General features: G+C 48.2%; 1 protein-coding gene across 21 annotated transcripts in view; it reads right to left on the reverse strand.

The window, feature by feature from the left end:
- ABI2 (abl interactor 2) overlaps positions 1-11,533 on the reverse strand; it is a 142,728-nt gene extending 131,195 nt beyond the window's left edge. For 17 of the 21 annotated variants that reach the window (XM_077272005.1, XM_077271993.1, XM_077272004.1 and 14 more), the window contains exon 1: positions 11,222-11,472. In XM_077272005.1, coding sequence (XP_077128120.1) covers positions 11,222-11,338 — 117 coding nt within the window. In that variant the 5' untranslated portion in view covers positions 11,339-11,472. Of the gene's footprint in view, positions 1-11,221 lie in introns of all 21 variants that reach the window. The other 4 variants (XM_077272000.1, XM_077271997.1, XM_077271996.1 and 1 more) reach the window with 1 other exon arrangement.
- Positions 11,534-11,864: the final 331 nt, after the last annotated feature.

Genomic DNA, 11,864 nt, shown 5'->3' on the forward strand with positions numbered 1-11,864 from the left:
TCCAGCAGAGCATTGTAAGAAACTCTATGATGGTTACCGGAAGCGGATGGTCGCAGTTATTTTGGCTAAAGGTTGTGCAACCAAGTATTAGGCTGAAGGTGCCAATACTTTTGTCTGGCCCATTTTTGGAGTTTTGTGTGAAATGATCAATGTTTTGCTTTTTGCTTCATTCTCTTTTGTGTTTTTTCATTTAAGACAAATTAAATGAAGATAATAATACCAAAGAATTTCTTTAGGAAGAAACTGAGTATTATCTGACAGAATTGCAGGGCTGTCAATACTTTTGGCCACAACTGTACCTGTACAGTAGAAGCGCAGACCACTAAAGGCAGAACAAAGTCCTTACTATGCATGTGCCGACACCGACTTCACTTACAGGTTAATAGGTGCCAGCACATTATAGAACTTTGACCCACCCTTAGTAGGGCACAGAATAGAGCTCCTGCGTAGGCCTGCACTTCAGCTACACCGGTACCAGGTTCACGGTGATCTGTAGATTATGTAGGACGTGTCATCCACATGAATCAAGCTAGGATGACAGCAATTCTGCACATAGAGGAGGTGCCAAGAAAAAATAAGATGCCAGTCAGACTGGACCGCGTCGTATACCAGAAACATGTAAGGTATTATTTGGAAAATTGGAGCTTAGATACAGGTCAGTAGTAGAGCAGATAAAAGTGGTGGTTTTAGTTCAGAATGGGAAAAACCTTTAAGGCTATGTGCGCACATCGATTATTTGCTTGCAGAAATTTCTGCAAGATTTCTGCATTTCTTGGCAGGAAAAATGCTGCAGTAAAAACGCATGTTTTTGCATGTGTTTTTTGCATGCGTTTTTATACATCAATGAAGGCTTTTTTTGAGCTAAATAAAGATATCTAATTAACGTTTTGTGATGTAATTTCTTGGTTCAACACCACCTTTTCCTGCTGATGCAGTGGCATCAGGGTAATGGGATTAGGGTTTGGTGTCAGCAGCTGTCAATGACATGTAGCCCTAGGTTTGGAAATGAAAAGGTGTCGGGCTGACACTCCTTAGGGTACTGTCACACAGTGCAATTTTGATCGCTACGACGGCACGATTCGTGACGTCGCAGCGTCGTATGATTATCGCTCCAGCGTCGTAGACTGCGGTCACACTGTGCAATCACGGCGCTGGAGCGATGCCGAAGTCCCCGGGTAACCAGGGTAAACATCGGGTTACTAAGCGCAGGGCCGCGCTTAGTAACCCGATGTTTACCCTGGTTACCAGCGTAAACGTAAAAAAAACAAACAGTACATACTTACATTCCGGTGTCTGTCCCCCGGCGTTCTGCTTCTCTCCACTGTGTAAGCGCCATAGCCGGAAAGCACAGCGGTGACGTCACCGCGTCACCGCTGTGCTCGCTTTCCTGCCGGCAGGCGCTCACAGTGCAGAGAAGCTGAGACGCCGGAGGACAGACACCGGAATGTGAGTATGTACTGTTTGTTTTTTTTACGTTTACGCTGGTAACCAGGGTAAACATGGGGTTACTAAGCGCGGCCCTGTGCTTAGTTACCCGATGTTTACCCTGGTTACAAGCGAACACATCGCTGGATCGCTGTCACACACAACGATCCAGCGATGTCAGCGGGTGATCAAGCGACGAAAGAAAGTTCCATACGATCTGCTACGACGTACGATTCTCAGCAGGGTCCCTGATCGCTGCTGCGTGTCAGACACTGCGATATCGTATGGATATCGCTAGAACGTCACGAATCGTACCGTCGTAGCGATCAAAATTGCACTGTGTGACAGTACCCTTACTAAGCCGATAAGTAAACACAAACACATATTGTCACCAGCCTATGTAGGAATATTTACAGAAGGAACATACATAGGCTTGTAACTAAACAGCAACTGTCAATTTTAAAGAAAATAAAAATTGTGTGGGCTCCCGCGTAATTTTAATAACCAACTGATGTTAATATTGTGGGGAGGAACTAATAGCCATAAAGGTTCCCAAGTTATTAATATCAGCTCACGGTTGTTTGCTTAGCCTTTACTGACTAGTTTACTGGGGGACTCCAGAAAAAAATTGACATAGGGTCCCTCTATAAAATCTAAGCAGCAAAGGCTAGGAAGACAGCTGCGGGCTGATATTAATAGCCTAGGAAGGGGCCATGGATATTGGCCCCATCCCAGACTAAAAACATCAGCTCTCAGCTGCCCCATAAAAGGTGCATCTATAAGATGCACCAAATCTGGCACTTAGCCTTGCTATTCTCACTTGCTCTGTAGCAGTGGCAAGTGGGGCTCATGTCACCTTTGTATTGTCAGGTGACATCAAGCCCACAGGTTAGTAATGGAGAGGCGACTATAAGGCACCTATCCATTAATATCCCTATAATGATATTGTGTGAAAAACACAGACACCCAGTCCTTTATTTGAAATAATGACAGACTCCTTTAATGAATCTTAATTACGGTAAATCATACTTACCGAACACCTAATCCACAGACGCCAATGTCTCCTGCAGCAAAAATAAAATAAACCACAATATTTCTCACCTGTCCAAAGAGAAGATAATCCATAATGACCCATAACGATCCCAATTACTTTGAGAGCAGTCACTGATGTGAGTGCTCTCAAAGACAGCTGGCGATACACTGCGAGAGCGATTACCTCCTGTCAGTGCATCACTGACTGCCATGAGAAAGTTCTCACGCAGTGGTGTCGTAAGTGAGAGTACCGGAGCTGATCAGCTGATGAACTCTGGTGACCTCTCTCATGGCAGCTCAGTGATACACTGTGGGAGTGATTACCTCCTCTCAAGAGTATCGCCGGCGGGCGGGTAGAGAGGTCTGTTCTACACGTGAGATCGCGTGGGACACTCTGGATTGTGCGGACTACGGCGGACAGATGAGCATATGTTGGTTTATTATTTTATCATTTTCTAGGAGACGAGGGCATCGGGGATTGGGGTCTTTCTTTTTTATTTGAACATGTATGTCTTTTTTTTTTTTTTAACTGTGAACACAGGTGGCGGCTGATGAGACTACGTCTCCCATCAGCGGCACCCGTTGTCACTGTTATCAGTGACAGCGGACATAGCCTGATGGGAGCAGTAGCTTTTTGCTGTGGGGTCACACTAACACCTGACAGCATGACCCCGCAGCGGTCGAACTGACATGCTTACCGGGGGTAAAATTACCGCAGGTCACGCTGATATCTTACAGCACTCAGCAAACTGAGCAAATCTGCAAATATTTTTATACCTGCGTTTCTGCTGTGGATTTGACTGACTCGATTGAAGTCAATTGGTGAAAAACGTAGCAGATACGCACAAAGAATTGACCATCTGTAGAAAAAAAACGCGTTGTATATACTCAAGGAAATCTACTAATCATGTGCACAACACTTCAGGTTTGTCATTGAATTAGCTTGCATAAGGATTCCATAGCATTTTAGGCCCAATTCCGCATGGAAACAAATCTGTGAAAGCGCACTGTGTGCACACAGCCCAAATGTAATCTGTCAGTAGGATCTACCCTCCTAAGCCATCTATAGTGGCATGTAGGTCAAAGAAAGCAGAATAAAATGTTACCCTGATATCTGCGATCCGATGTCTTATTCCAGAGAAATCCACGTTTTTCTTAAAATGTAAATTTGTCTGTTAAGAAGATTGGGGCCGGGCAGACCAGGCAGGTATTTAGCAACTACCAACTTGTTCGTTCTTAGGGTACTGTCACACAGTCACACTTTGATCGCTACGACCGTACGATCCGTGACGTTCCAGCGATATCCATACGATATCGCTGTGTCTGACACGCAGCAGCGATCAGGGACCCTGCTGAGAATCGTACGTCGTAGCAGATCGTTTGGAACTTTCTTTCGTCGCTTGATCACCCGCTGACATCGCTGGATCGTTGTGTGTGACAGCGATCCAGCGATGTGTTCGCTTGTAACCAGGGTAAACATCGGGTAACTAAGCGCAGGGCCGCGCTTAGTAACCCGATGTTTACCGTGGTTACCAGCGTAAAAGTAAAAAAAACAAACAGTACATACTTACATTCCGGTGTCTGTCCTCCGGCGTCTCAGCTTCTCTGCACTGTGAGCGCCTGCCGGCCCGAAAGCCAGCACAGCGGTGACGTCTGACGTCACCGCTCTGCTTTCCGGCTCTGCTGCTTACACAGTGGAGAGAAGCAGAACGCCGGGGGACAGACACCGGAATGTAAGTATGTACTGTTTGTTTTTTTTACGTTTACGCTGGTAACCACGGTAAACATCGGGTTACTAAGCGCGGCCCTGCGCTTAGTAACCCGATGTTTACCCTGGTTACCCGGGGACTTCGGCATCGCTCCAGCGCCGTGATTGCAACGTGTGACCGCAGTCTACGACGCTGGAGCGATATTCATACGATCGCTGCGACGTCACAGATCGTGCCGTCGTAGCGTCCAAAGTGTGACTGTGTGACAGTACCCTTAGCCTCATATCAAAAGATAATAAGATATCCCCTTTAAGATCTATGGGCTGGACCCAGATAGCTCTTAGAATCTGCATTCAGGGTTTATTTTAAGTGAAAAGCAGCGTTACCAATGTGAGACATGTCTGACAGTCTGCTCTCCTGATATACATTACATGTCTCACACTGGTAACACCCCCTTTCATTAAAAATAAACTCTGAATGCAGATTCCAAGGGAGAGCTATGGCCGGCCCATAGATCTTCACAGCTCATTTAAATATTAAGAAAAATGTGTATTGAATAAAACATAGGATCAGATATCAAGGTATCATTTTATTCAACTTTCAATGACCTGCATTATGGTGGTAATATAGACGGATTAGGAGGGTTGACCGTACCGAGATTCCCTTTAAATGCTTTCCGTTACATTTTATCAATAGAAAATTGATCATGCAGCGTGCCATCACGGGATGCAGAACTGAAAATCTGCTGAGCTTCGCCTCTCTATAAAAGGTCAATGACATTAACACCCAAGGCATAGACATCTAACAATACAGTCACGTAACGGAAACCTTCTCATGTCACTAGTGATTACTCAAGTATGTGACCAAATTCACAGCACACAAATTACTGCAATTATCCTTATTCCAGCATGGTCTACCCTCCTCGGGTGGGTACTCTATGTGCCACACCAACTCATTACAATACCATATGATTAAGCTACTACACCAGAGGTCCCCAACCGCCGGTCCGCGGACCAGGACCGGGCCGTTGGGGTTTTGCAGCCGGTCCGCGGCGCCGCTGACAGCTACTTAGGCAGAGAGCACACACCCGCGGGCTGAGGCGGCTGTGGCAGGGGCTGTGTGCCTGGAGCGGCAGCTGCTGCTGAGAGAAGGTGGGAGCCTCAGCCGCGGGCTCCAGAAGGTAAACACCGGCCACGCCCCCCACAGCGCTCTCCCCAGCGTGCAGCATGGGGCCGGCCAGGACATTTCCAGCAGCCCGCTCTCCTCCACCTGGTGCTGCCCAGGGCACTGCCAGCCATGTTACGTGTGCCACACAAGTGCACATGGAGGGCAAGCTGCAGCAGCATGGAGCCAGCCTGTGCCCGGGCGCTGCACCGAGGATGACGGGGCAGGAGGTGCCCAGTGCCGCAGTCATTAATAAGGAGTTTAGCAGTAAACAAGCGTGTGCGGGAACAGCGGGCTGGGCCCCTCTGAATGAAGGTATTACCGGCGACTGTGCAGGGTCCATGTGTGGGGAGCTGGGGTATAGCAGATGTAGCAGTGCTGAATATTTTTTTGTTGATAGGATTTCATGAAGTGGCCATGAAACTTAATAAATAACAAACTCAGCTCTGCTACATCAGTAAAAAACCAATTGATTAATCATTAATCAATTGGTTTTTTACTGATGTAGCAGAGCTGAGCTTGTTATTTACTGTTTGTTACTCATGTGCTCTCAAAAGAAGTTATCGGTCCACACTGCACTGATAAAAGTACCACAAAGCTTTAGCATGAGGCCAGATGTAGCAGAGAGGAATGTGTCACTTGTAGATTTCATACACAGAGTGATTCATTTGTCGGGTTTATGAAACACTGAACACAGATGTAGCAGAGCTGATGGTGTCACAGCAGAGTACATTAATGATTAATGAATGTACTCTGCTGTGACACCATCAGCTCTGCTACATCTGTGTTCAGTGTTTCATAAACCCGACAAATGAATCACTCTGTGTATGAAATCTACAAGTGACACATTCCTCTCTGCTACATCTGGCCTCATGCTAAAGCTTTGTGGTACTTTTATCAGTGCAGTGTGGACCGATAACTTCTCTTGAGAGCACATGATCAATGACTAACACAGGTCTGCTACATCCGCACCGCCGTGCCGGAGGAAATGTTATGGAATGATCAGGAAACTGTCAAGGAGCGAAAGAAAAAGAACAAATCCAGCCCTGCTACATCTGAGTTACAATATTATTAGTGAACCATCACACAGCAGAGGGTTCGTCATAATGTATCAGTGCAGGATAGTTATAATATAAGCTCCATCCCTCCATAACCCCACCCCCATATGACCAAAGCCCCGCCCCTGCCCCACCGGGCCATGGAAAACTGGTCTTGCTTAAAGCCGGTCCCTGGTGCAAAAAAGGTTGGGGACCTCTGTACTACACTATATACCGGGGGGGGGGGGGTGCAAAGAAAAAAAGAAAAGAAGGTTGTTTTTTTTTATTAATCCAAGTCAAGGATTAAAATCACCAATACAAGTCTATGGGGGCCAACAAAAGCGTTATAATCTAATTTGAGTCTGCTTGTTTGGAGACCTGGAGGGAGACAAAAAGGGGAGACAAGTTCATGTTTTATCAGACTCACAGATCAAAATTAGCGATACAACTCTATGGGACAGTGACCTTCTCTGACGTTGCATGATGTCCATTTTTAACATTGTAATAGGCATGATGAGAAGCTTTGCAATTATATATATATTTTTGTTTTTTAGCATATAAGAAAATCACTGATGAAACACGGATGGTAAAAACTGACGGAAATCAGAACCTGTTTTAGGGAATAACAAAAAGAAAATCACTGACGTCTGAATGTTACCTGCAGTAGTAAAGGAAAGTAGCAACACTGGTTAGTTGGAGGGTGCACACCTCACAGGACTTCATCCACCAGTTACACAGAATCCTAAACTTGGTAATGGAGGCAGCACATTAAATAAAAAAATAAAAACTTTTTACTTGCCAGTGCGACCTTTCAGCTTTTCTAAAGCTCAATTGAGTGGAAGCTTCGCTTTATTGGATATTCTACCTCCTTTTCCAAGATTTTTTTATTTTAGTTTTAATTACTATTTCTATGATCATATATTGTGATTTTTAACATACTACATCGACCAAAAATGAGAAAGATACGATTTCCACAGCTGTTTTTCAATGATTGGTCACAGGTTTTATGTGCCAAGTCTGTTTTTTCAGAATTATGTTACAATCTGCCTTTCTAAAAAAAGAAAGATACTGGTTTGTTACATTTTTAGCTCTGAGGATATTTGCCAGTGAATGGCTGAACATACGCCTGGTGAATGTCAGAGCATGCACTACACAGCTCCTAGGATTAGTCTGATTGTTATATTTACGACTGACACATCGATGCTGTGTAAAGTCACTGCCGCACCGCTGGACTTTACTACATGCTCATCCATTCAGTGGATCATCACCATGTAATTCTACATTTCCCTGCTGTGCCAAACAGATGATGGTTGGGGTTGGAGTAGTCAGATCCCAACTTGATGCTGAGAGAATAATTACCCTTTTTATTTCCATTATGTGCAGATTTGTTGGGTTCCAACACAGATGTTTCCTTCAGCACGGAAATATACCTTTACAGCATAAATATGAAGCTTTGTACAATACTGTATTATCATATGACTATGTATAATACATGATACCATTCTCTACAGGCGTAGCTCAGTGTAAAAAACTAAGCAAAATGCGCTTTACTTATCCTCCCTGGGTCCAGCTATGTGTCTCTGCCATTGCCTTTGTACATTTGTGTGTCTGCAGCAATGTAGAAGCAAAGAGCTGAGGAGCTCAGCGATTGGCTGCAGCACTGGAAACATGAAATCAGCGCTGCAGACAAACACAGGCCAAGGCAGCTGAAACACAGTGCAGGAGGGTATGTATAGCTCAGTTTTGGGGTTGTTGTTTTTAACACTGGATTACCCCTGGGGACAATAGTTTACTTCTAGTGATGAGCGAGTGTACTCATTGCTCGGGTGATCTCCGAGTATTTATGACAGCTCGGAGAATTAGTTTTCATCACCTCAGCTGAATAATTTACAGCTATTAGCCAGGCTGAGTACATGTGGGGGTTGCCTGGTTGCTGGGGAATCCCCACATGTAATCAAGCAGGCTAGTAGCTGTAAATCATTCAGCTGAGGCAATGAAAACTTATCTCCGAGCAGTCACAAATACTCGGAGACCACCCGAGCAACGAGTACACTCGCTCATCACTTTTTACTTCATGAAGATGAGAAAAAACCCTGAAGTTACAGAAATGTCATCAAATTGTGCTGATCCAGATCCCATGAGACGGTATAATTCTGGATGTCACAATACAGGATGACACGGTCAGTTTTAGATCACTGGAACAGTGAAAAATGGTGAAATATAGCGGTCTCCAAATCAAGCTTGGGACCCTTGCTTATCATAGGCCCAAGGACTAGACTATGTTATTCCATACAATGATGTCACGTGAAATAAACCAATCACAGGATAGCCACATGTGGAGAGACGCGGGCATCATCCTGGACTGACTACTGACTGATGATGACAGGCTACGGCAGGGGATGACAGGCTACGGCAGGGGATGACAGGCTACGGCAGGGGATGACAGGCTACGGCAGGGGATGACAGGCTACGGCAGGGGATGACAGGCTACGGCAGGGGATGACAGGCTACGGCAGGGGATGACAGGCTACGGCAGGGGATGACAGGCTACGGCAGGGGATGACAGGCTACGGCAGGGGATGACAGGCTACGGCAGGGGATGACAGGCTACGGCAGGGGATGACAGGCTACGGCAGGGGATGACAGGCTACGGCAGGGGATGACAGGCTACGGCAGGGGATGACAGGCTACGGCAGGGGATGACAGGCTACGGCAGGGGATGACAGGCTACAGCAGGGGATGACAGGCTACGGCAGGGGATGACAGGCTACGGCAGGGGATGACAGGCTACGGCAGGGGATGACAGGCTACGGCAGGGGATGACAGGCTACGGCAGGGGATGACAGGCTACGGCAGGGGATGACAGGCTACGGCAGCGCAGAAAGAGCCTCTCACACTACTTTATAGGCACAGGTGTAACTATGAACAGTCGGCCTCAGTATCTGCTCCACATAATGAATGAATGTGGCACAAGCTGGTAACAACTGGCAGCAGCAACGGAGATATACAGTAGTAACACACCGGATACAGTAAACATCTAACACCGCATCCTCCTGACAACACACCGCTACCAACAATGGGGAAGAGACTACAGCCACCAGCAGTCCCAAGCAGCACTGGACCGGTGGGGGACACGGGGTGAGCAGACAGTCCTGTGCATGTCTATCACACATGTGACGGGACACGGACGCATCTATCACACATGTGACGGGGCACGGACACGTCTATCACACATGTGACGGGGCACGGACACGTCTATCACACATGTGACGGGGCACGGACACGTCTATCACACATGTGACGGGGCACGGACACGTCTATCACACATGTGACGGGGCACGGACACGTCTATCACACATGTGACGGGGCACGGACACGTCTATCACACATGTGACGGGGCACGGACACGTCTATCACACATGTGACGGGGCACGGACACGTCTATCACACATGTGACGGGGCACGGACACGTCTATCACACATTGACGGGGCACGGACGCGTCTATCACACACGTGACGGGGCACGGACACGTCTATCACACATGTGACGGGGTACGGACACGTCTATCACACATGTGACGGGGCACGGACGCGTCTATCACACATGTGACGGGGCACGGACACGTCTATCACACATGTGACGGGGCACGGACGCGTCTATCACACATGTGACGGGGCACGGACGCGTCTATCACACATGTGACGGGGCACGGACACGTCTATCACACATGTGACGGGGCACGGACACGTCTATCACACATGTGACGGGGCACGGACACGTCTATCACACATGTGACGGGGCACGGACACGTCTATCACACATGTGACGGGGCACGGACACGTCTATCACACATTGACGGGGCACGGACGCGTCTATCACACACGTGACGGGGCACGGACACGTCTATCACACATGTGACGGGGTACGGACACGTCTATCACACACTGACGGGGTACGGACACGTCTATCACACATGTGACGGGGTACGGACACGTCTATCACACATGTGACGGGGTACGGACACGTCTATCACACATGTGACGGGGTACGGACACGTCTATCACACACTGACGGGGTACGGACACGTCTGTCACACATGTGACGGGGTACGGACACGTCTATCACACATGTGACGGGGTACGGACACGTCTATCACACATGTGACGGGGCACGGACACGTCTATCACACACTGACGGGGTACGGACACGTCTATCACACATGTGACGGGGTACGGACACGTCTATCACACATTGACGGGGTACGGACACGTCTATCACACATGTGACGGGGTACGGACACGTCTATCACACATGTGACGGGGCACGGACACGTCTATCACACATGTGACGGGGCACGGACACGTCTATCACACACTGACGGGGTACGGACACGTCTATCACACATGTGACGGGGTACGGACACGTCTATCACACACTGACGGGGTACGGACACGTCTATCACACATGTGACGGGGTACGGACACGTCTATCACACACTGACGGGGTACGGACACGTCTATCACACATGTGACGGGGCACGGACACGTCTATCACACATGTGACGGGGTACGGACACGTCTATCACACATGTGACGGGGTACGGACGCGTCTATCACACATGTGACGGGGTACGGACACGTCTATCACACATGTGACGGGGTACGGACACGTCTATCACACATGTGACGGGGTACGGACACGTCTATCACACATGTGACGGGGTACGGACACGTCTATCACACATGTGAGGTCCCATCACCCTCCTGGATATAATAGTCAGTGCTATACACAGTCCCCGTTTTCCCGTCTCCATCCCTCCACCCCCTCCGCATCCATCCATCTTCCTCACAGACCTGGATGTAGTTGTTCTCGCAGTAGTCGGCCACTCGTTCTAGATTGGTGAAGCTGTCCAAAAGGGCCCGCCGGCCGCCGGGGATCTCCTCCTCCAGCAGCATCTGCAGCTCCGCCATGTTTTTCCTCAGCACATTCTTCTCCTAGAAGCCCCGCTACACTGCGGAGGGATCAGCTAGGAAAGGCGAGCTCGGGGTCGCGCACAGTGCAAGCGAATGCAGGAGAGGCGCGTCCCCGCCACACACTCACTCAGCAAGGGGGCGTGTCCAAAATGTGCGCAGCTCCGAGCTCACGGGTGAGTAACCCACGATTGCGCCTGCGCAAACGACTTGGGCTGGATTTGTAATCGCGCGCTCACCGGGTACTTGGTTCATCTTCGCTTGGTATACGGTTGCTTAGCAACAGAGGTAGTGAGAAAGCAGCAGAGGAAGATGAGAGGGGGCGACCTGTCATGTGACTTGCGCTTTCTCTCTGGTGATGACGTCATTTCTATGATGGTTTTGGGCTTATAAAAAAATGTTAGCTGCGTTACCTCTGATGAATGGAGGTGGCTATTCACAGAGCTCAAGGAGAACGGTTCACCTGTGTGTGTAACCCAGCCCTCAAATGGTTAATGATAACATGGATGTATAGTATTATATGTAA

Source organism: Ranitomeya variabilis, chromosome 7, assembly GCF_051348905.1.
Source record: "Ranitomeya variabilis isolate aRanVar5 chromosome 7, aRanVar5.hap1, whole genome shotgun sequence".
Classification (NCBI taxonomy): Eukaryota; Metazoa; Chordata; class Amphibia; order Anura; family Dendrobatidae; genus Ranitomeya; species Ranitomeya variabilis.